Raw genomic sequence first — 25668 nt, 5'->3', positions numbered from 1 at the left:
CGTGGGGTGGGCAGAGTACTGCAGACTGATACAACTGTTCTTGTGGCTCTTGTCACCATTTTTGTTGTCCATAGTAATCAACAACAGGTCACACACAGTTTTGGAAATTGTGGGCCACATCAGTGTCCCAGAAGACTTTGCTTGTTCATAGATATCTTCTGGACACAGCACTGACCTCCATTAGAGTCATCTGTTGGTGTCCATGATAGCAGCAGGTGGGAAGATAACCAAGCACGTAATAATCCTTGTATTCTATATGAAGATGGTGTTAACATGGCGCCAGAAACATTGCAGTATTTTACTTATTGGAAGGACATCCTTAGATTCTTATACTCATCATGCTTATGTTGTCTTTATCCATTCCCAAAAACTGCACTTGAATTCACGTACGAAAAGGCCAAAACAACTCTTATTCCAAGGAAAAGAAGGCTTTAAGATATCCATCTCCACTCCATTTGAGATATAGATGAGAACATGAGGATGTTGCAGAGAAAAGTCAACAGATTGAACAGTGCGAAGTTCTCAATCGAAGTTCGGCAGATTGCAATTATTCTCTTTCTGAAGAATTCCAATAAAAACATCTTAGAAAGAAATAAAAAAGGCAAAATAAACCTATATCGTACATAAACAAAGAGGTCACATATAGAACAAAGGCAATGATAACATTTAGAAGAAGGAAGGAATGGGATGGGTGGCCATTTACACGGATAAGCCAGACAAGAAGGCCACTCCAGTTGAAGGCAGCCATGAGGAGCCGTAGATGAACTGAGCCACCGTGAACTTGCTCGCCTCCTCCGGCAGCGTGATCACCCGGTACCCTGGCCATGTCACCCGCTTCCCCACCGCACCCCCCGGCCCGTAATTCATGTACTCCCCGTAGTAGAGCGTGTCCAGGGCGAAGGTGGCGTTCCACTCCAGCCACCCCGCTTGGTGGATGTGATCCTCCATGTACGACATCATGTAAACCACCCTGGAGTACAGCTTCCACGGCCGGCCCAGGTAGGTGGAATAGCTGGCCTTCACCGGCTCCAGGTCTGCCGCCGCCACCACCCGGCACGCGTGGATGGAGATTCCGGTGTTCTGGTTGGGGTCCTTGCGGTTCTGCGCCGTGATGGTGTTCTTCTGCATGTCCATCGGCTTCCGTGCCCACAGGCTGCAGTTCTGTAGCACCACCGCCGCGTTGCCGAAGATGAAGTCGACGGTGCCGTAGATGTCGCATTCCCGGAAGAACTGCCGCTGCGAGTGCACGTACAGAGTGTCCTGGTAGCCGATGACGTTGCAGCGGTAGACCACCGCGTGGTCGGCCCCCACGCGGAGCGCCACCGCCTGGTGCTTCTCCGGCCCTGCCCAGTTCTGTATCGTGATGTCCCTCATTATAAACCCCGTCCCCGTCGCCGCTGCCAATCATTACAGAGTCAACCAATTTATTCTCCTTCCTTCAATTCGGTTGAATTCAATGATGGGAATTCACTGTGAAGTGACACATACCGAAGGTGGCGGTATGGAAGGTGGTGAAGTTGTCGTAGACGCTTCGCGATCCGGCTATGATAGTTTGGTTTTTGCCGTCGCCGATGAACATGAGGTTCGTCTTCTTTCTTCCGACTTTGATGTTCTCGTAGTACCGGCCGGCCTTGATGTAGATGATGATGCGGCGGCTGCTGTACTCCGGCGCGGCCTTCACGGCGTCCACGATGGACGTGTAGGTGCCATTTCCGTCCTTGGACACGACCATGTCTGCCTGAATGTCCGCCGCCGGTACCTGAAGCAGCCGCCGGTCCTTCTTCGCCACCCATGCCGGAAATCCATCGTCGACGTCGATGGCGTTCAGGAGCTTCCTCTTCTTGTTGTGGATGGGAATGCCGGTGAAGTCCTCGTTACGGCTCACGCCGGAGAAGATGGCCAGGCAGTTGCTGACAAGCTCGGTGAGGTCCTTCAGCTGGTTCGCCATGTGCTTCTTGACGTAGAGGTCTTTGACCGGTTGCAGACCTTCATTGCACGTGTCCTGGTTCGTGAGCGCGCCGCTGAGCCAGGTGAGCACGTCCTCGCTGGAGACGGCCTTGACCCGGGCCTGCGAGGACGGGGACACGACGAGGAGCGAGTTGGACAGCAGGTCGAGGGAGTGGTCGAGCAGCTCCATACAGTCGTCGTATGCGGAACGGGCCAGAGTGTCCATGGCGGCGCTTGCGATGGCGGAAGCGCCGTGGATGGCAGCTCCGACACGATGGAGCGTCATGTTGACCGAGACGTGCACGAGGTCGCGTTCCCCGGCCGCCTCGAGCGCGCCGGGGAAGTCGAGCAGCGAGCTCACGCACAGAGCGGGGTACCGAGTCCGGCCGCACGCCCTGGAGATGGCCTGGCTAGGGGCCCGGCGGCGCGCCGGCGAGACCGACGGGATCCGGCCGCGGAAGAACAGCGCGACCGAGACGCCGGAAGCGGCGAGCAGGAGGACAGCGACGAAGGCGAGCCAAAGCAACACCCGCTTGCGCGTGCTCGGCGCGTCGCGACTCGGTTCCAGATCGGAAACAGAGAGGATCGACTCGGACGATCCCAGTCGGCCGTAGCCCATCGTATAAGGCTGCTGTTGAGAAAGCGAAGGGAGTTGAGGTGAAAGATGAGAAAGAGTCGCAAAAGGGGAAGAAGATGTCAGCGAGGGTTATAAGGAAAGCCGAGCGAGGTGAAGGCAGCAGCAGTCCGGTGAGATGTCCACCTCCTGCAGCATTAGCTGTCTTCAACCGGGTGGTCAGGTTTCCATGGGCCAAAGAACCCCATTTGCTTTGCAGGATCTGTACGTACCATCAATCCCTGCTAAATAATGTTTCCCTTATCTTTCACTCGGAGTGCTTTACCACGGCAGAAGAACAGCAATGCATCGTGAGGGACGACTATAAACATCCAAGTCAGAGGTAATCCGAGTCAATGGAGGCTCGATCTACAGGATCTTCTGGCACCCACGGGAAGTGAAAGGAGCAGAGACGAGACACCACATGTGAGGATTTATAGTGAGCACATGAACGGAACGCTCTGTCGACGCCCAAAACACACACACAGTGGCCTGTGAATGCAGGTATCATTGTTTCTGTGTACGTGTCTACTACAATAGTACAATGTACATTCTCAAACATTTACATTATAAATCGAATTAGATTTCACATATGAAATGGCACCAAATGGGTGGGTGGCGTCACCTTTAATTTTCTGCCCTTACATCGGACTCGACAGCAAAAGATGAAGGAATCACAAAGCGTACATTTACTTGTGTACACATTTCTTCGCTTGGCTTCGGGACTACTCCACGCCAGACAATGTCTCCTCGGCTAATCTCTACGTGACGTCGAGTATATGCTTGTGGATGGAGTACTCATTTCTCCTCTTCTCTCATCTAAATATGTCGTAATCGGCATGAGTACGAAAGGATAAAATCATACGAATCCATACGATCAAATAATTTCTCATAAAACTATATATTTATATCTTTGAAGATAAATAATGACTTATCATAAATAATGATCGAAGAATAATGAAATCAAAGATGTGTAAAAGCTAAGAGGTCACAGTTATCAGTATATGTTGTTTGAGACTTGCATCTCTCTCACACAAACAATTTAAGTCGAGAAGAGGCAGTGGGAACCACAAGCAGAAGACATCCAAGCTGCAGCAGGCTGGCATGGAGCAGACCGTAATAAATGGCAATCAAACTCCATCCAAGTCCACAAAAAGGTGGCTTTGCACAAATAATTCGAGAGGAAGTGTGAGCATCAGCCAACCTTGGAAAGATAAAAGCTTCATCTTTGAAGTGCAATCCATATACGATGATGATGACAGACAAGGCTGACTGTTATGTAGCCCCATGCATTGTGCTCTGATGAATCACCGAAGGACTAATGGCTATTTTTAGCTGAAGCTTACACATCAACATCACGGAATTATGGATGACAGCCAGACTTGCTGGACCAGTCACGCTGATATCATTCGAGTTGATCGTTTCCTCCTCACGTCACAAAATTTGTTCACTCTATTTTTTTGTCTTCGTTATCACAGTGAAAATGGATCCCAATGTTAGATCGATATATGTATATCTGTAATTTCATAAACTAAATAAATATATTATTAGTTTGATGGTGGATTTTTACCATATCAAATTAAGAGTGAATTAAAATCAAGAATTTAATTTAATTTTATACATAAGTACATATACATATATTATAATGAATTAAAAGTGATGACGTAATTATCGGATAGCTTAGCGCGTAAAGACTTTGATAGATCATCGTAAGAACCTAAAAGTTCTTAGCTTGAATCATAACACCATGCAGACGTTGAAGAGATAGATTTTATAACTATTTTTAATTTTCTGCAACGATAAATATGGACATATTTCTTAGAAATAGGCAGCGTTTGACCGAAGTCGCCGAGGAATCGGACGCGGCTGAAGTGTAACACCGATCGGGATGGGTTTGCTTTGTATGATAGCCTTCACCTCTCGCTAAAGCCAGCGTCGATGACGACCAAAACACGTAGTCTACAGCGATAGCCACCACCTTCCCCACCTTCTATTAATTCCTCTGCTTCTTCTTCGATCCCCACCTCTCTCTCTCTCTCTCTGTTTACTCTTTGGTTCTATCACACACACAACGGTGTTGGGGAGAATCACATTAATCGGTGGAGGAGAACGAGAACGGGTAACAGATGAAAAGAATGGTTTGGTCTCGAGAAAACGCTGTCGATGGTTGCTTAGACACTCTCAAATCGGTAATCTTTCCACTTTCTTCTGTTTCTCCTGTCGATTAATATATTTAAATATTATGCATTAATTTCAAGCAAATCGACCGTGTGAGTCTCTTTGGAAACCAATCTACCTTTATCTTTCTTATTGGATACAACTTTTTCTTCTTGGATCAAACGTCTTCTGCATCCATTGATCACTCGCCAAGAATGTAGGGAAATCAAACCTAACGACGATCAAAAGTAGTCTTTTGTCTGACTTGACATGTTAAGAGCCAGAATCGGAAATAAAAGGCATTTAAATCAACCTATGAACGAGCTAAATGCGCTAGTTTTCTCTTCCTTTTCCAGCTTGCCCGGGACAGTGGAAGAAGAAGAAGAAGAAGAAGAAGAAGAAATGATGGTCATCCATCAGCGGAACCTGCGAGCGACGAGTTCGTATCGGCCCTGGCGGCCGGCATGGGTGCCAAGCTAATAGTAGAAGTCTCACCGGAGGCATCCCAATCCACCGGAGGCAGACTCGTCTGCATCATACCGGAGGAGGTGTCGCTCGCTCCCACTAAAGATGTCGTCGAGGAGTTCGGCGTGGACGACGCGGTGGAGTTCAAGGTGGGCGACCCGTATCACGAGCACATCGACTGCTCTTTGGTGGGCTGCAAGTCCGACCCGTACGCAGGCCTGCTCGAGCTGCTCCACTTCAATCCGAGGAGTTCGGTGGCGGTCGCTAACCGCCTACGGGGAGGGAAGGAGGGGCCGATAGGAGAAGGGATGGAAGTGACGATGATAGGGAAGATTGAGGAGGTGGGAAGGACGGGGACGACGGCAGGCGGCGTGGAACGGCGGAAGAGCGCCAAGGGATCAGGGCGGAGGAGGCCGCGCAGCAAAAGCAGATGGGTGAGGAAGATCGATGAGAGGGGAGAGGAGCACTTCTTTAGGTTACCCATTTCCCTTGAACCTGTACGCGTATCGGGTGGCGGCAGAAGTGGGTGATGCGGGCGAGAAGAAGATGATGACGGTGATGAGCCATGAAGTACTACTACTGGTTGATAGATATCTCGTATGCCTAATGCTGCACCACTTACTTCATGGAAATCTCATCATATCAACAGTTCTCGTTCATAGGATCACCTCATGTTGGATCTGATCCTCGAGGGTTTCTTATGCTATGGGTTGTGATCATACAAAGAGTGGATATCTGAACCACGAGAGATGAACATTATAAATTTCGCGTCGACTGTGTCGTCCGATGATGGCGATCTCTCTTTGCTGATAGAATTCTACAAGAACTGAAGAGGTGCTGAAACCATTTGTATCTTCCCAAGTACGACTACCATGTTGATTATTTGTTATTGTTATTATTATTATTATTTTTTCAAATTAGAGTATTTGAGGTTATCTTAATCTTTATAGATATAATCTTGTCCGGACAAAGCTTAAGAAGAATTAGAAACCTAATGAGAACAAAAATGACAGTAGCAATGCGAAAAAATAAAAAGTCAGCTAAATGTATTCTTATTAATTTTTAACTTAAATATTAATTAATAGGTCAATAAAATTAATAAATCAATTAACCTATTAAACTCGATTCGTGATATTTGATATCGGAATCTATACTATTATCAATTTTGAGGTAAGTATTTTGATCAAAGAGATGGAATCATTAATTTACCTGTTAGATCATTTCAGATTCAATTGAGGGATTATTAAAGAAAAGAATAACAGCAACCTAAATGCATTGATTTAAACAAATTAGAATATACTGATTTCCGATGTTCATCGTTTCCAACTCATAATCAAGCCCATGATCAGGAATATCAGGTTTTAGAAGCAGCTAATTAAGCTTAAAATTTTCACTTTGAACATCACATCACATAAAAAAAACAAGAGAAATTTTCCAACCCTATCAACGACCGAATGATTTCAATTTTGCAAGCATGAAACACGTACCCGAAAAGAATATATTAGCAGAAATTGCAAAAATTATTTTGATGGGCAGGAAAGTCGAGGTTCACAAAACCCCATGACTTACAATGTTGTCGGCTATAAATTTCAGAATCCTCAAAAGGAAAAGGGGAAAAAAGAGAGGAGAAAAATGCTCATACATGTCTCTTCAATGGAGAAGAAAAAATGGTTAATAGCTTCAACGTAATTCTAATGATTTGGTCAGAAGTTCTACGCTATTTCCATCCTCTCTAGACTTGGAACTTCATAGCCTTCTCAACAACCTATGTTGTGAACCTGCAGACGACATGGTCTTCATCAGCCTGTACGGAAGAAGAAATGAAAATAATAGGAATGATCATGCAAAAAATATTTTTGTGATTGATCAATCACCCAATTTCATGCAAACACCACAAATTAACCCCACAATCTACTCAGAAAGCATTTAATGTTGAGTTGAAAAGATGGCAAATGATATACATACATCTAGAAAGCTATGACAAACAACATACAAAAAAATATATATATATGTTGTGCAAGTTGAAAACTCGACCACACATAAATCTTGCTTGAGCATCACTAGTGAATAACAGAGGCATACATTACAATTCAAGCAATCTACCTAGTCAGTACTGGAATGCCAAAAAGGTAGTGTGGCAGCTATATTACAAGTCTAATTTTCGGATAAATCTGCTCTAATTTGAGAATGCAAGAAAATGGTTGTAGATAATGTCATAAAAACAAAATCATAAGAGGTAGGATGCACAACCCAGCTTAGTAATCGGATTTAACATCATTATTAACTCTTGTACTGCTTCAACAAATGAACTGATAATCCCTGGTAGACTGGAAATCCATGAGCCCAGAGACTCAAGACGTGTGATAGATGATTAGATCAACAGCAGTAAACATAGCAAGTGGAAGACTTAACTAAAAGGAATTAGGTTGGATTTGATGGTAAGCCACACCCTGGAATTTGCAACAGATGAGTGGTAATTAGAAAAAACAACTTAACTCCAGCAATCTGATTATCAAGATTGCAAATTAGAGAAAGCTACAACAGAAGAAAAAATCTGCGACTCAAAAAGATGTTGATACTAGTTTCATGCATATCAAAACATCTTCGGAAGCCTGAAAATATCTGCTCAGTCTGAGTCTCTTGACCGGTTGCTTGGAATGGCTAGACCGGAACTAAAATATCGAGTCAGGCTTATAAATTACATGCATGATGGTATACTATGAGCTTTTTGATGGTGTGAGATATCAATACTGAAGATACTCAAGATTAAAAAATTTGGGGATTTCAAAGGTGAATCATGATCAGTTCACAAACAAAGTTTCTTCCTAATAACTTATGTTAAACAGGATAAATTAATTGTATGCTTGAGAAACCAACACAAAATTAAAGCAAAAGAGATGTTATTGACAATAAAGTATATGGAGCATTGATGAGCAACAAATCTGCGAGTTATGTAACATTGTGAAGCTAATTAACAAAGAAATACCTGGCTTGGACCATGAGGAGATTTGTCACTTACCTTCCTGAACGTTCAATCTTGGCTTCTTAATAAAAAAAATCAGTTGCCAGAAAAATAGCAATAACTAAATTATCACCATTGCTAATTTTCAGAGTCACGTCCTCCTGGATGTGGCTTGAACAATAAAAAAAATTCTTTCCTGCCCTTTTTGAAGTTTGTAATGTTCTTTGCTTGTGACTAGTCGGAAGTAGCATTTTCACTGGAAGATATATTTGTTGCACTTATAACATCACTTCCTCTTACTACTCTGCTATATATAACTTTAAATGACTGTGATCCATATGGCCTATTGAGCAAACTTATAGGCAGCTTTAGTGTCTGTTTACGGCGATTTCTACCCTTGATGTATATGCTAAAGCTTCCCTCACCCTCATACTTTTTGCTACTCCTGAAGACATGCCTTCCACCACTATGCTGTGCATCTTGTCTGAAAACCGTCTCAGATTCCAAGTCAGTAATTTTTGTATTATTTCTGTGAGATTCTTCAGATTCCCGTTTCTCTAACCAGTTACCATCCAGCGGTTTACAAATGTCTATAATCTGGGATATCTCATTATTCTCTTCTGTTTTGGTCCCTTCTTCAGTATTGTTATCCGATGGAAGGTCTAGACTCACATCAGTTCTTAAATGAGATGTTATAATTGGTTCCAACACGGATTCAGAAGTTGGACTAATGATGGGTGGCAAAGATGAGAAGTCCACAGGATGAGAACCAGACCATACTGATCCTTGTGCAAAGTCAGGAACGTTTGCACCAATGTTGCACTGCCATGGATAATGGTTTCCATGAAACATGTTACTGTTCATAGCAAAAGTGGTATTTGGAATGACTTGAGGTTGGGTATATGGTGGATATATAAATGGCAAGGGACGTAGAATGTGGGAAGGCCTAGGTGAAGAAGGATAAGGATGATGCGGTGAGGTACAAATAGGAGGCACCATTGGCATTACAGTCGTGGGTGAAGCATGAAGACTGGCACTCAGTGGCCATGGTGTAACTGCAGAAATTGTACCATTAGGAGGAAGACCAACAGTTACAGGAACAGGACCAAGTGCTGTAGCAGGGAAAGGGCTAAACGGTGCAGCAGATGCAGACAGCTTCTTGCTAGATACCTCTCTCCCATCATAATTAGAAGGTGGTAGTTCCATCGTGGGATAATCACCACCTGTTTTCTCAGGGATGAGAACCTTCTTGAAATTGAATTGATGGACACTAGAGTAAGAACTGATACCAACATTGGTACATGAGGCTTCGTCATGATTATCTTCTTTGCTTTCTGCAGTGATGGGACACTCAGATTTTTTCCTATCAGATGTATTTGTTGACGAATTCTGATCATGATTCTCATTTTGCTCAACTTCTTGAACCTCATTGCTAGATACACAATTGTCAATGATATTCTTGGTGAGCATGCTACTACAAGATGCCACTTCCAAATCAGAAGATGATGGTTCTAGTAATTGTTCTGTTTCACAATCTTCCTTTCTTTCTTCTTCATGATCAACTTCAACTTTTTTATCTGAGTCTAAAAACACATCCTGGACAGTGTCCTTTTCTTGGGTTATGTTAGATATCTCAGGTAGCTCTGCAGCATTTTCTGTATGTTCCTCGGCCAAAAATGATTCCTTTATTTCAGATGCATTGCCACCAATAGACAACTCTTGTTCCAATGGCATATTCTCCTGAAACTTTCGGCTATGTATCTTGGCAATTGTTCCAGGAGGTGCCAGTGCTACATCTTTATATGATGGAGAATTACTAAAACTAAGAACCAAATTGTTGCGAGGCTCAGAGACACCACCTATTAGGTTCTTCTGATTCTCTAATACCTGGCTATCATGGTGATAATAGGGTGCATGAGCATCTAATGGGGCAGTCGTTCTTTCGACAGCACTCCAAGAGTTATGACTGATCTCAGGATTGGTGGATGAAGGCACTGACTTCACCCGATAAGTTACAGCCTTATACGCCTTCTGACCAGATCTGGTGTCTGGTGACTGAACTTGCATGTTAAGATTGCCATTAAAGCTTCCAGGAATAACTATCTTTTTCTTAAGCAAATAATACCCATTATTTAAATAAGAAAACTGTGGCTTGGATTGAACAGTTTCACTAGGAACATCATTCATCTGATAGTTGTAGGTTTTCCAGGTGCTTGTACGTTGATGCTTGATTCGCTGGCTTGAACCTCCGATGGACCTTGGTCTTTGAACAGGTTGCCAACCATCTTCTGCTTCTGTATTTATCTCTCTTACATCTTCACTAAAAGAAGCAACCTTTTGCTCTGCTGTTCCTTTAGATTGTTGAGAAACAAATAACTGCCTTTTGGCAACAGCATCTTCATGTTTTGACTCAACACCTGGACTACTCATGTTCTCATCATCTTGGGTATCACTACCATCAGTCACTTGTTTCACTTCATCTGAAATAGTAGCTACTGAATCCTTGGACAAAGAATCTGCCACGTTCAAGTTTTGAGATGACTGCACTTTGACCTGAATCAGTACAAAAATGATTGCTTGGTTTTTGCAATAAAAGGAAAACCAAGTGAAGCTCTTCCAATTAAATTTTTTTGAGAAACTTTAAATTCAAAAATAAAAAGGTTAACATTCTTATGTTCATTAAATTGAGAAAAAAATGAAAAAAGAATTCAACAAGCAGAAGAAAAGGTAACAAGAATTGTACAAGCATTAGTATTGGCTCCATTTATAGGTTAAGTGTCTGATTCATCATCAATTTCTTTCAGCAACTACATTAGCATCTTAGTACAGAGAGAAAAACTGCCCAGTAACACAAAAATATATTTTTTTAATACTTTAAATAATCTGGAATACATTTTGATTTTAATTAAAGAGTGCATAAGCATCTAGTTAATATAAGTTGGTTTGTGTTGCCATAATTGCAACATAAAGTATCAAACACTAGAAGAATTCTGAAACTATGAAAATATTGTTCATTGCCAATAAAAAATAACTAAAGGACACTGTTATGCAAACACAGTATGGCCTTTGCAGCGAATTCTCATTTAACATCATGATTTTGAAGACTAGCTGGATGTAGGACATGTTTCTCAAAAAATATTTTTCTAGTACTGATACATAAAGCTTGAGTATTTTGATTATCCACATGCACAACAATTAAGAGTGAGGATCTACTTCTGTTTTCTAGGTTCAGTTGGACTCTCTTTCAAATACTTGGACAGGTTATATAGCAATAAGGTAGTATCTTCTTGAACCAGAAGCTGGGCAGACAAGGTAAAATAAATGCATGCCTATAATCAAGTGGTTGGTAGCAGGCAGCAAGAGCTGAATGTAAAAACTAAGTACAATTTGAAAAATTTTAAGTGAGTAACTTGTTAGTTGCTTGTTATAAATGAGCATAGTTTGCTCACTATATTATGTTAGACCTGATTTATTGCCAATATTTACATGAAACCATTGGCTCTATGAGTGTTAAGTTTAAATTTTATTCAGTTTACCACTAATTTAGATGCAAAAATTAATTACAAGTTGAATTATTTCAAGTGACTAACTTGATATTTGCTATAAATTAGGTTATTCTGTTAAACTATATACTATCTAAGACCTAATTCACCACCAAAGTTAGCATGAAATTATTGGCTCTATAAATGTTGCCTTTGACATTTATTCAATCTACCACTAAATTAGATTCAGGACATTAATTTCGCAAGAAAACCAACATGATATATGCTGACTGCCATGAATTGGCACAGGAATATGCCAAGCCAACATAGTGCAGGCATGCACTTAACAAGGTATAAAAAAACATTCAGGTAGCGAGCGGATATATTAAACATGTCAGCCAACATGACCGAACATAAATACACAATTAGATTCTCAGAAGTATTTAAACAAGATAAAATCTTATCAACATACCTTTAAACCCAGATTCTTCCTCTTCAGGGATTCAGCATCTCTTCCTCTACCATCTTGGTTGGAATCAATGAAATCAAGGAGATCAGACACACTGCCAAGCAGAATAAACAATTGCATAGGATATTCATCATTTTAGTAGAAATAGAAAATTCAGTTTTGGCATATCTAGTCAATGAAAATATTAATTTTAGTGCACGAGGATGACGTTATATAGATCAGGTATATCAGCAATAAGTGCAGAGTGAGCATGCTCACAGTATTTGTGACCTAAAGCATGTTAAACCTAATCACTGCAATTATTGCTGTACCTCAGGTGGCCTTTGCTGGCAATAGATGCATCAGGCTTCCGCGTACCATTTCGAGCAGCTTCTTGCTGTTCAATAGCCTTTGACTCAAAGTACTCAAGCCAAGCAGCAGCATCCTGCGAAATCAAATGGCAACTTTGTGAGTCAAGAAACTAAATCCATGCAGAATTAAGAAAAAAAAAGTTTTATTGATGTCTCTCCATATAAAGATATGCGTAAATCACCTGAGTACGCAAGTCATCTGGACCAAGCTTTGCTCTAAGTATTTGTAATGTTGTTTGCTCATGTTGAACACTCAAAGGATATGCTTCCATCAAGGATAGTGCAATAGCTATCGCATGGTAACTTGCCGCGGTCTAATGTAATGTAGAAAATTAGATACATATATTATATATATACCTAATACTCTTCATATAAAAATAAAATAAGGTCTACCACCCAATGCAAAAAAATAATAATGGAACTACTTACATCAGACATTGAAAGTTAAAAGATAGTTAGTGTGAGATCATTCAATGAAATTATAAATCTGGTTTATCACAGGCAAACCTGGAAAAGATATTATCATTATACTATAAAGTTGATAGGTTTTTTAGCTGCCAAAAATTAACTTTCATGTCATCATAAGAGAGCCAATCAGAGGACTAATTTGAAAAGGCAAGTTAGTATCAGAAGCTCTTTTTCTGAAAAAAGAGACTGTTTCGAGACAAAAAAACCACTTCATTCCACATACACATGCAGCTAGTGTCCATTATTTTTGTGTTCCTATGTATGTCCGTCTACATCATGTCTGTGTGTGTACCATCTCCATACAAGAACACAAGAAAACGGAGATGCAATTTTTTCCCTTACATAGTTGGAAACAATTGGTGTTGGTTTTGCAATGAAATGAAAATAAGACGAAGATATGGGAACAAGGAAAATTTTGAAAGAGTGAGACACAAGACAGAGTGTATGCGGCAGCAAAATCATGTATACAATGAACTCTCATATTTTTGCTTTAAGAAAATATATAGTTCTGAATCAAGGATGGGAAGAAAAAAAGTGTTGACAAGCATCTTAGTGCAGTACATTGTAAAACACCTTTTAGAACAAAATCTTATATTGATATACTTGTAAGGAAAAGAGAATAATGTAAAAGGTAACAGTCAAAATCAAATCTATGTTCCATAGACTATGCTTTGTGGACCCCCATCTACTTTCTAGAACAATGAACTATTAAAGATGATAAAATAATGAGCTCTTCCCAATTGATAATAAAATATAAACTAGTGACTTACAAAGTGTTCGAGAAGTACCCTTGGACATATCTAGAAGATAGTGAGCTCTAATAAATATTGGAGGTGTATACAAAGTGGCAGCCTAACACTCTAACACTCGCACATTAATTCAGTATCCGGGAGGGACAATGTATGCAGCCTTACCCCCACAAGTAGAAAGGTATGGCTCGTACATTTCAGAGGTCACAAAGGAGCCAAACTAGATGTCCCACTAGAGTATGGATATGGAATGCATATAGAGATATTGAACTTTTTATTTGTCAAGTAACCTGTGTTTCAAAATATAATAGAGTATCCAAAAGGGAATGCCCATTTTGAACTTGGAAATGATTGTTTTCTCATGTTGAGTAGAAAGAAGAGGTTAGAGAGAAAATAGAGTGAATGAGTTCGCTTAGGTATTAAGCTGACTAGGTCATCCCAGATGACCTTTGATATGAAAGCAATTCTTTTCTTTTAGATCCCAAAACCTTTTGTACTCTACCACATGATAGTTTTTAAGCTCATCTGATTTTGCTTGTATGTACTTGTTCAAACCCAAACTAACAAATTAAAAAGGAATGAATTGCTGCCCCATTTTCTTATGTATAACAAATCTTGGTTGCATGACCGAGAATGGTATACTCTTGTTAGGGCAGAATAATAATGTGTGTAGCAAACTTTGGCTAATGGGTTCCAGAGATTGTCTAATGAAGCATATAACTGAACCCCTTGATAACAGGCCAATAATGCTCCTTCTAATTTATATGGATTGCTGAAAGTTGAACCTGCTAACTTCTTTGGCAAAGCCCTCTCCCATACTGCAGAAGGTCAATAGATAAGGGGTTCTAGATCACCTAATTATCCAGGTCACTAGGTGAGCAAATTAGGGGTGAACTAGCTGGAAGTCACTTTGTAATACATGCCTTATCATCTCAAAGTAATTAATAATGTTTCTGTGGGACTTCATTAACCAATTATTGTAATAATTTATGATTTCTAACACCGAACTACAATAAGCATCAGCTGCTTATCTTAAAAGAATGCTATGACTACTTCAGAAATAAAAAGACACAAGAAGAAACAGAATTTGAGAACAAAAACAAACCTGAATGTGGTCAGGACCAAGCAACTTCTGATTGCATTTCAAAGCTTTATGAAGATATCTAAGTGCCACATGTATATTTCCCAGGCCTTCCTCCATCATAGCCACATTGATATATGTAGCAGCTGTGTTTGGATGAGATGGTCCACAAGTAAGATGCAAAAGATACAACGCACGTTTCACATACCTGATTAACAATTAACAGGAGAAAAATTAAGGGTGATGGTAAATAACATATAATGGAAGCATGGTCCTGGCTTATTATTTCCAATACAAACACCAAAACATAACAATACTAACCTGGAAAGTAAGAAGCTTAATTTCTGTTAGTTTCTGTGCTTCAACTTTTTATGCACACATTAATTTTCAGGTATGAAGTAAATATTAAAGTTAAATCTAGAAAGCCATTGTTCTCAAATTAAGCTGCATTCTTTGTGGCAAAAAAATGAAGAAAATGCCATCTTCACATATTTTAGCTAATATGCATAATAATAGAGTAGACATAACCAAAACCATAAGACAGATATGTGTCATGGAAGCTTTAATATTAAGTTTTTCATTGGCCTGTAAAAAAAATTCTCTGTTTAATCGGTCATATCAACCAACCCTCGTGATGACACATCAAGAATATAAACCTCAGTGCTTCAAAACACAAGCTAAAAATGAGCAATGACCAAACAGAGAAAACACTCAAGACATGTCACATATGAGACTAAAATAGAACAATGGCCTTTGTCAACAGCCATAAAAATTTATTCCCCGACTAGATTAAGAAAAATGGGAGAAACTTTATGAAATTTGTCTGGTCTCTTGACAAGCCTATGACAAGAACCTATTCGATCTCCTTCCACAAGACTAAGTGTTCAAATTTTTAAGTTTCCTCTTCATCATTTGGCTAATAAATCCATGTTATAATTTATCATGTGATATTAATGGAGCTATCTTCTTTCTCCAACCAAAATTCTTATGTGTTTTTTCTCTATCATAAGATGGTCACAGTGGACTGGAGGAACCTGAATTTTTACAATGCTGGTAAGTTTGATAAACCATTTGTCACTCTTTAAGCTTTTAAAGAATAACATAAGAAAAGATATAGATGCAATTTTTTCTAAATACTTTGTTGCCATGGTACTCCTATGCCAAACTCTGTATGTTTAAAGCTCTATCCTTGACTAATTAATATCATAAAGCTTTCTTTGTCATAGTTAGAAGGCTTACATTATTAAATAGCTTCTGACATGTAGACCTTTTTTACATGTGCTTGGAGGCATGATGTACAATGAACAAATTGTACAAATATCTGAATCATTGCATTCATGCTGAATAACTTACAAACTTCTTTTCAATGCTTATAGTAAAAGAAAGGCTTCTCCTTAACATTACAAGTATTATGCTAAGAATGTTGTTTTAAGTGAAACCATCTTTTTAGTTTGGTATTCAAGAATTCAAGACTAAAATTTCTACTTTTATGTATTAATTCATCAAGATCATTTCATGCAAATAACATAGTTAAAAAATTTTGACTGTTACCTGCCAAAAGTCTTTTTTTTTTCTATCTAGAAGAGGCACTAATTCTAAGTTTATATCTCCTCGAATCCTAATATATGATACTACAATAATATCTTATAAGACAGTACCAGTGTTCAAGTCATTATAAAAACAAAAGATGGAATATCTAATAATTCAAGATATTAGAATTCCCAATCAAAAGAACACTATATAAGATTTGATACTACAACAAATAAGAATAGAACTTACTTTAGAGCCAATTCAGTATGTTGAAGCCTGTAGTAAAAAACAGCAAGGTCGCCGTAGCTCTTCATTGTATCTGGATGATCCAATCCAAGCTCCCTCTCATTTATGTCCAATGCCTTCTGCTGATAAGTTGTGGCCTAAAAGTTGCAATAATTTAGTATAATCCCAGCCAAAGACAGGAGCACAGGTTCAAAATTTATAACAGAAAGTTCCTAAAAGTCATCCCTAATAATTGAAGTGATATAGAAAATTTTAAATAGTAAAAAACACCATATAGCATATCATAATATTCATCTTAGCGTAAGAAACCATAGTGGTAGAATACTGTTTCATGGTTTAACTCGATTCAGATCTTTGCAAAAGCCATTAAAAAACAGATAAATCCAATTAGAATTAGACATTGATCTACTAAAAAAGGACACAAGTCAGGAACACAAATGCTGTATTAAAATATTGAACAGTGGTTTATCGCTCTTTGATCTGTTTCAACCTCATGACCCTGCATGCACATATTCAAGGCATAAATTAGCTACCAACTAAATTTCCAACAGAATTACATGTCAATATTATGAAATATGAATTACAAAAAACTGTTTCAATCACTCGGAACATAATCACCCATGACACAAACTTTACATTACAATTCTCCAAATTTCAGATCGTTGGACTTGGCAAATTTAAATTGTCCATAATGGTGTATTTTTGACATTGGATTGGTAAAAACATAATTGATCTGCTCTGTCATACTCAAATAGACCATTTAACAAGGTTCCTTTTAAGATATCAGAAAAGAGAGAACCATGGCAAAGATACTCCATAAGTCCATATCATAACTCATAAGAACCATGGCCTTCGGTGACACAAATATCTGAAAGCTACCTGATTAAGGTCACCAGTATGGTAGAGAACAACAGCTAAAAGACTGTAGGCTCCAGCAGTCATCCGATGATAAGGACCACAGACTGCAATTAATTTTGCCAGAGCCTGCATCCAACAACACCTTCATACCAAAAGCAAATGAAAGAGAAAAAAGGTCTTTACAAAGAAGTTAACCTGTACAATATCTTATGACAAATTACCTTTGTTCCATAGTTGACTGCATCTTCAAGTTTACCCTTATCAAGTGCCATTTTCGAAGATTCTAGAAGTTGTCGTGCATCTGCAGATGAGCATGCAACTTGCTGCAAAAGATTCAAAAGCACTAAGAATGTAAGATACATTATGGTAGATAACATATTTCAAATAAGACCATCTTAGGAGCTTTACCTTGTGCACAGGTACAAGGCTGATGATATCTGATTTGTCAAAGGGGAAATTTGAATCCATATCAAAGTCTCTGGGTGCCAATTCAATTCCCACCTAATAAAATTGAACATGTAAGATGAAAGGAAAATTAAATATCATTTACAGAAATGAAAAATGATCATTACCTTGTGACATAACCCTCTTAAAATAGCATATTTTCTTATATCATTATAGTTTGAGATTGTAAGTTCCCAGTTATATCGCTTTCTTAGAAATACTTCAAGCCATCTCCAGACTAGAAAGTGCACATGTATAGCAGAATGTGAAACACCAGAATCAGGAAGCCCAAGAAGCATGTTAAGTGTTGCAGCCATCAATATAGATAAATCTCCAGTATCAGAAACAGCAGCAATCACAGCTCGTACAACATGCTTAAAAGCCCTTACTATCATCTCATGAATACAGAGTGACTGAACATGAGACAGCTTCTCTGAAAGCTTGACCTGACAGATATTGTACATAATATTGCATTTAATATAATTAGGAAAAATACTTTGTGAAAGTAAAGATATATTCAGCCTCTTCAAGCTAAAGGTGACTCACAACTTGCCCAAGAGAGCGCATTCTTAGACCTCTTGTATGCATGAAATCAGTTAGAGTACGACCATCAACAGGTGATAGCTCCAATGACCCAAAATCTGAGACCTGAATACATGCCAAGGTACAAATAATACTCATTAACCATCATTCCATACTAAAACAGAAAATAATGAATTAAATATGAAAAAATTGTACTCAGGCGTACCAACTTTGGGAGAGCAACTTCATCATAATATCTCATTGCCATCTCAGTTAATTCCTGTGGAGACTGATCATGATAATAGATCAGCTTCTCATCTTCAAATTAATTGTAATCTTAATATATGTTTCTATGTAAGTTAAGATGATACACAGACAAGACAATAAATTTACATGTTATTTAGGAGTAATTGTGACATAGACAGGAATTACCTAATGACACATAGCCCAGATAAGTGTACATATGTACAACAGAACTGAAACTTTAGAATAAACAAACAAAGTTACTAATTCTGTAATAGTAAGACATGAATTTGCAACTGACAATCAACACCTGAGATAGCAGTAGAAAAATCAGAACATACACCTGAAATAAAGCATAACCTGCATATATTCATGTGACTTGTGCATACCTTCAAATGAAGTCCAGTATTAGATTCTAGCAACCTTGTATATACAGGTTCAGGTAACAAATCTTTGAGCTTGTAAGAATTCTCAGTTTCTTTGCTTTCTGCCTTAGGTTCCTTGATAGGCAACTTCGTATTCTGTTTTTCATGCATCTCATCAGATGATTTCCTGTCAATGGTTAAAGTCTTTTCTTCATCAGAATCTGGTTTCTTTTTTGGATTTTTAAGAATTTTAAGAGGTTTCCCAAGGCCTTCAACTCTTATCTCACTTTTTGTCTTCGTCGTAATTTGTTTTTTGTCTTTTTCACTGGCCTGTTTCTTGTCTTTCTCACCATTATTCTGATCCTGCAAATGCTGTATCCAACAAGCTCCCAGTTCCCATCTTACTGAAACATTGCATTCAGCTTCCTCCTCCTCAAGCTTCACTAGGCTATCCTTCAACAATTTCTCCACAATTTTTTTTGCTGCAGAGAGTTCCTCATGCCTTGAACTATGTAGATGATTGTATAATCTTTTCTCTCTTGGTGTATGGTTTTTGTGAAGTAGCATTCTCAGACTGGAATAACAAATAATATCTTCAACGAAATGAAGTATGCAAAAATTATTTTATATGAATGAAATCAGAGTATGTAATTGTGGCTATTTACCTGCTAACATTCAAAGCATTTGCACCCCCTTCAGGATGATCCTTAATTTCAACACCTCGCAAAGGTAAATCCAATTCGCTTTTCTCATGATGCTTGACTTTCACAACGGTGAAATAACCACAGTATCGCACATTAAGAACCCCCAACATGGCGATATCCTGCGGTTGAAAGCCACAAATTTGTTCACTAACAATAAAAATATAAAAAACAGAAACTAATCTCAAGCCACAAATTTGTCAACTGACATTAAACATATAAGACAAGACATAACATCAAAGACAAGACACTTTTGTGGTAGGGTTTCTTTAAAAGATCAAAATTCCATACATGAGCTGCTGTATTTTCATCTGATGTGATTCCTTTTAGCAAGTTCCTCTCAGTGAGATGTTTGGCATCAATACCAGCTGTTTTACTTCCATCAATCTTTGTATCCACCTTACAGCTTGCATCTGAAGCATCTTTAGTGACAGTGATGCTAAAATCCCCCACTGTCTCAAACTGTAAGATTTCATCTACGCCGACTGTAGCTGCATTTTTTCTTTCATCCATAACTTGCTTTACAGCTGCAACAGCTCTTAGTATTGCAACATCTACAAATAGGCTATGAAGCAGGAAAGCTCTTCTGTCACGGATTTGTCTCTCTTCTGTTGTCTTACATGGCATTGACTTAAGAAAAAGGAACTCATTTGCCCAAGGCATCATATCACTTCTACTGTCCTGAAACCAACCACCTCCATTGCCTCCCCAAGTTTCATCCTCAGCAGGAAGGGAAGGAAATGTGGCTGGTGACTGAGCAGCAACTGGAGGCACAAGCCATGTGTTTGCACGAAATCCATAAGGCAGGTTTCCAAACTGCAAATAATAGGGCACTCTTAGTCAACCAAATGCTTTCAACAACCAACTAGCTAGACTGTACCATAACAAAGATATGCACAACCCAAGATTTAGATGTGGAAATGAATAACATGACACATTCTAAGCAAATTAAACTAATATACCTACAAGATTGAACCAAGGAGCTCATGACTACAATACAGAATCAAGAAACACAACACCAAAGAATTTTGTTTGCAACTTTCTTTTTAAGTAAGCAAACACATATCGGCCCTAGCTTTCTTCTTTTTTAAGCAACTGAAAAGCTTTCCAACTAAGGCATGCTACTTTGGCTTAAGAAAGGAAACACTAAATTAATCAGAACTTGATCTAAAAAATCCTGTGATACTATAAGTTGGACATTCTGTAAGATTCACTTGATTTGTCAAGATGCACATGATCAAATATTTCAGATTAAGCATGAAGAGAATGCAGAAGTTATAGAGTAGCCAAAGATGATCCATATTAATCACAGAAGCAAGTTGTCATTATAAAAAAACTAGTTCATTTTCAACACTAAGTGTCAACAAGGAACACCAATAAGCTCATAGTTTCAGCCAAAGAAGGAAATAAGGAATAACTAAGCAAACATCAGTAAGAATCAACCACATGGAAACATATTAGAAGCTCCTGAATCCACCACACTAAACAAGAACAAACCAACCTTGTTCCGTTCCATGAAGGCTTTCATGAGATCTTCATAAGCCTGTAAACCACACAGCACAGAGTTGAGCACTTGCTAGAACTTAGCAACAAATGCATAATGCCACAAAAAAAAAAAATAATGCTGAAAAATATCGAAATCAAAATGTTGTAGGTTTGTTACTTCTAACAATTTCTGAAATAGCAAAAGATTTAAAGTAAGAAACGAAACATAGCAAGAATTGGAGGCCGACATTATTAAATGCTCTACTGAGATGCCTCAGGAGATCGACAAGATTGTGGCAAAGCAAGCATTGCTTCCCAAGACTGTAAAATCCCCTGGAGCATGCCTCGACGATCACAAGCTTCCCATTGCATAGCTTCACCTTCAATTTCAGATCCAGTATCAACCAAAAGAAACAATTAGCGATAAGATTCACGGATAAAACGTTAAAAAGAATATAGTAAGACCTACTTCGAGGAAGAAGAGATGATCGTCGGATGGACGCTCATCTTGCCTAAGATTCGTTGTTCGTCTCATAACTGCAGCAGACGAATCGATAAAGAAAACAGGGTAAGATTCAGGATCCAAGCGAAATTCTCGACCAAGATTCAGGAGAAACATGATCGAAAAGAGAAGGAAGGGTAAGATTGGACTCACACTGGATGGGAGGGGTGAGATTGGCGAGGGAGAAGAACTCATAGAAGGCCCCGAGCCGAGGGCACGCCCCGCTCATCTCCGCCTCTAGGTCTGCCGTCGAATCCTTAGCCGCCGCCGCCAGCGACTGTGACGGCGACTTCGGCTGGGACTGGCCCTGGTCATCCGGCGGGCTCTTCCGGTTCCCGCCGGCTCCGGCACCGCCGCTTTTCTTGCGGACCTTCGAGGCCGCAGCGGAGGCTGACTCAGACGGGGCATCTTTGGGCGACGTTGGCTGCGGAGTCGGAGGCGGCGGAGGACCGAAGCAGGTGGTGGAGGAGAGGAGGTCGAGGAGGCGCCGCACGTGCGCCACCGCACGCTCTTCGTCGTAGTCCTCTTCTCCCGCAAGAAAATTTCAACAAAACACTTGTATTTAGTAAAATAACATATATATCCCTGTAAAATTAGCATTTGCATACTTCACCAAATTTGTGCGTGTGTGTATATATATATATATATATACCATTTTTCATTATTTTAAATTTATAAGTACAAATACTCTATTAATGAATATAGAAAAACATATGCACGAGACTCTCATCAATACAAAATTTGAGAGAATAAAAAAATAATATTTTGATTGATAATATAATTTTTTTCCTATCAATACTTATTTCATGTTTACCTTCAACCAGAGTGAGAGTGCATGGTTTCAGCACCGTGACGTCGAGGAAGTCTTTCAATCTCGAACCTCTTACCTGAAATAAAAGGCCAAAAAATATTTATAAATTATTATTGTTTTGTAAAGCAGAAATTTATTTGTATATCATTTAATTATTTCAACAAATATACATATAATAATATAAAAGGTTTTAACTGATGTTTCTCTGAAAACCAAAGACAAAGGAGTTGTAAGGTGGAGATGGTGTGTTTCTCGATGAACGTCAACATCGGAGAACGAAGTGTTTCTCTTCTCCACCCAAACCCCAGCTAAATGCGACTAAACCTCACCGTCCTACCGACGAAGGCTCGTCGGTACACCCAGTTTTTCCAAGTGCGACATCGCCACAACTTGCGAGCCACAGGTCAATCCTTCTTGGCTTGCTTGATCATGTCACCCTCGTCCTAAGAACTCATCAACCATTCGATTTCTGAAGTCCCTATCCTCGTTCAGAGTGGACAATCTAATTCCAACCTTTCCTTTTCTCTTAATTCTCCATTGCTTAAACTTAGTCAAGAAGAGAAAGTACCACAAATCCAGAAGCAAAGGGGTTAGGGAGGTCATGTGTACCTCATGGGAGAGGGAGTAATTGGTGATATGGCACGCAAGGGTGTTGACGCAGAGCAGCCGCCGCACATCGATGATCTTGTCGGTCGATATCCCCTGCAAATTTCCACTGACGAGTTATAGAAGAAACAAAGGAACCAGCACAAGAAAAGCTTGTAGATTGCTTTTCATGGTGAAGACCATCATAACTGTCATGGTTTTGCCAGATTAGGATGAGGAATGAGGAGATATACACTCTGAACCTAAAATGTGAAAGAGAAGCTTCAATCATTGAACAGAATCCAAAAGAATGGACATCCCCCTTCATGAGTCATCCCTTGTGATGCAACAAGCAGTTCTGCGCCAGTTCTCATTAAATGCTGGGAACTTGCATTCATGGAACTGCAGGAGGTTGATTTTGTTCCCCGCCAAACTAATGTATTCATGAGGGACCATAGTAATCATGTCAGCAGAGGTAGAGAGAAAGTACTGCTATTACTCCCAGGGGAATCAAAAGCCATGGACACCCGAGGAAAACATTGCCTCCCATGGCTCCTTCCTGGATGCAACCTTTCTTAAATTTTACTCACAGAACAGTAAATTATATTCCCGTTGTGTCTCACATGCATGCCAGTTTCTTCATTTCTTTTCCTTTTCACAAAGATTTCATGTAACGTTGTCTGTCTGTTCCTCTGAGTCTTTATCTTAGGCAACAGGGAGAAAGATATAGATGAGAAGAACATGCACAGACCTTGAGGATGACATGAGACTCATCCGGGAGCATTACTGTGATGTCCACAGCCAGAGGCAGAACTAGCAGTGCAGCAACGACAACAATAACAACGAGTTAGTCATCAGACAAGAATGAAAACTAATGACAACAAAATAGCAGCTCAAAATAGATTTTCTCTCGGCAACCACAATCCAAACCTTTCTCATCTTTCTTCTTCTTGTCGCCCTTGCCCTTTCCTCGACCGCCCTTGGGTGCCATGCGGCCGCCCCGCTCCACTCGCTGCCTCTTATCTCTGCATCGTCAATTTATTAGTATTCCTCGACCACTAATGTGTTGAGTTTCGGAAAGATAAAAAGTATTGAACACCAACCCATTAACTTCTATGAATGGAGGTCGGTGTTCTAATACCAATAATAAACAACACCCAACACTTCCGACGAATACTACGATGGCAGTATTCTCAAGCTCATGAATGAATAGGCACCTGGAAGAACAGAGGGCTCCACGAATTCACAAGAGCAGCGCTCGTTCGGCCGATAGAAAAGAGGCTTTGCTCTTCCTTTTTGCCCCGTCTACTGAGACAAAGAAGCGAAGGTCGCCATTGGAGATAAGAGAGACAGAGGAGGAGGCGATTAGAAACGGAAGCAAAGGGAGGATAGCGAGAGGAGGGGAGAGGAGCAGAGAGTGGGCTATGATAAGGGACGAAGGGCTGAGATCTAACCATCACAAAGGCCGTTGGCAGCTTATGACCGCGTCCCCTGCCCCGAAACCAGTCATCGCTTTTTCAGTCTCGTATTCACGTATTCTCCCCACTCGTGTCTCTCATGCCTGACTTTATCACCGTAGGCGTCAGTGTCACCGCAGTGACGGGTCCCACGTTCTCGAGACACGCGGGTACGCGATGGGAAAACTCCGGCTCTGATCTGTATCGCCCCATGTCTACGTATAAGTACGTATTTCGAATATTTCCCCGGATCCCATCGTGGCCGTTGGATCGATGATGGAGGGTGAGGATGCGAGGGCTGGCTACCATTGGGAGCTCCACCTTGGAGCGCCCACCCAATACGGGTCGGACGACGGGGAACGGAGCAGTAGCTCCGGACCTGTTTGCTCCATTAATGGTTTTGGGTTGTGGGAGGAGCACCCTTTTTGGGCTGCCCCCGATGCTTGGGGGCTTGAGAGCTACAAGTCGGATCCGGGTCTGCTAAGACATCACACTATTATACATTGGCCTGCGGCAGCTTGTGGTAAATATTAGCTCAGGTGAAATGTAAATCCAAAGAACCCGTGGTTGGGTCGCGGCCTGACTCGACCCATTCCCCAAGACCCCATGGTCGAGTCACAGCCTCACTCAACCCACTGAACGTAAGGGAACAATAATTCTTTAAATATTATTCATTCCAAGAATATTTCCCTATGCACTATAATTTATTATTTCATTAATTCTACCTGTCCATGTAGTTTATGTTCATAATTAAGATAGAATTGGCGCTACGCCAATTACATTGGTGAATGAATTGGATTTTACGAACACGGGTGACTCTCTTTGCAATGCAATAAAATTGGTAGATATTCCTTATATCACGTCACATTATTGCACGAAAAGTAAGTAATTGGGGAAAAGAAAAAGGAGGGGGAACTTGTTCGGACAAACACCTAAACATCACCCATCACAATGATTCGAAGCATGGCCCCATTCATCCAATGGTGATGATGACAAGGGCTTCTTCCTCGGATTCTTGCAATGTATAATGTATAAGTGGAGATATATTATTATCTGAAAAGCCTAATACATAAAATTAAAATATTTTTTTAATCCATGATAATTAGAGTTCTTTATGGAAATCTAATAATTATTCGCCACCATAGTTAGGTGGAAGTTCTTTCTAATTAAAACCTC

General features: G+C 40.0%; 2 protein-coding genes and 1 long non-coding RNA gene across 3 annotated transcripts; 1 reads left to right on the top strand and 2 right to left on the bottom strand.

Annotated features, from left to right (window-relative positions):
• Positions 1–593: 593 nt before the first annotated feature.
• On the bottom strand, positions 594–2971 carry LOC104001015 (probable pectinesterase/pectinesterase inhibitor 34). The gene is made up of 2 exons (XM_009423188.3): positions 1489–2971; positions 594–1397 (listed from the first exon to the last, which is right to left on the bottom strand). The coding sequence occupies exons 1-2, from the start codon at positions 2564–2566 to the stop codon at positions 700–702; spliced, it is 1776 nt and encodes a 591-aa protein (XP_009421463.2). The 5' UTR covers positions 2567–2971; the 3' UTR covers positions 594–699.
• Positions 2972–4541: 1570 nt separating this feature from the next.
• LOC103969749 (uncharacterized) lies at positions 4542–6117 on the top strand. Its single transcript, XR_010491819.1, has 2 exons — positions 4542–4749; positions 5074–6117. It is a non-coding gene; the product is annotated as an uncharacterized LOC103969749 (long non-coding RNA).
• Positions 6118–6666: 549 nt separating this feature from the next.
• On the bottom strand, positions 6667–24440 carry LOC103969748 (protein REDUCED CHLOROPLAST COVERAGE 1-like). Its single transcript, XM_065128925.1, has 24 exons — positions 24253–24440; positions 23966–24060; positions 23787–23848; positions 23060–23152; positions 22454–22526; positions 21793–22164; positions 21607–21674; positions 21386–21517; positions 21154–21195; positions 19944–20468; positions 19617–19774; positions 18976–19525; positions 18570–18632; positions 18368–18469; positions 17950–18267; positions 17786–17878; positions 17599–17700; positions 17399–17503; positions 16523–16656; positions 14768–14951; positions 12628–12759; positions 12407–12519; positions 12099–12189; positions 6667–10697 (listed from the first exon to the last, which is right to left on the bottom strand). Exons 2-24 carry the CDS (start codon positions 24024–24026, stop codon positions 8379–8381), a joined length of 5892 nt encoding a protein of 1963 aa, XP_064984997.1. The 5' UTR covers positions 24027–24060; positions 24253–24440; the 3' UTR covers positions 6667–8378.
• Between the last annotated feature and the right edge of the window lie 1228 nt (positions 24441–25668).

Source organism: Musa acuminata, chromosome BXJ2-10 (assembly GCF_036884655.1).
Source record: "Musa acuminata AAA Group cultivar baxijiao chromosome BXJ2-10, Cavendish_Baxijiao_AAA, whole genome shotgun sequence".
In the NCBI taxonomy this organism is placed as follows: Eukaryota; Viridiplantae; Streptophyta; class Magnoliopsida; order Zingiberales; family Musaceae; genus Musa; species Musa acuminata.
This window is presented reverse-complemented; position numbering and strand designations above follow the sequence as displayed.

What these genes read in the sequence shown, in the direction of transcription:
- LOC104001015 (XM_009423188.3), bottom strand. Translation starts at nt 2,566, where the DNA reads ATGGGCTACGGCCGACTGGGATCGTCCGAGTCGATCCTCTCTGTTTCC. An exon ending in CTTCCATACCGCCACCTTCG is followed by an intron (nt 1,398 to 1,488) that starts GTATGTGTCACT and finishes AATGATTGGCAG; the next exon opens with CGGCGACGGGGACGGGGTTT.
- LOC103969748 (XM_065128925.1), bottom strand. Translation starts at nt 24,026, where the DNA reads ATGGCACCCAAGGGCGGTCGAGGAAAGGGCAAGGGCGACAAGAAGAAG. An exon ending in CCTTCATGGAACGGAACAAG is followed by an intron (nt 20,469 to 21,153) that starts GTTGGTTTGTTC and finishes TATTATTTGCAG; the next exon opens with TTTGGAAACCTGCCTTATGG. An exon ending in AATGCTTTGAATGTTAGCAG is followed by an intron (nt 19,526 to 19,616) that starts GTAAATAGCCAC and finishes TTGTTATTCCAG; the next exon opens with TCTGAGAATGCTACTTCACA.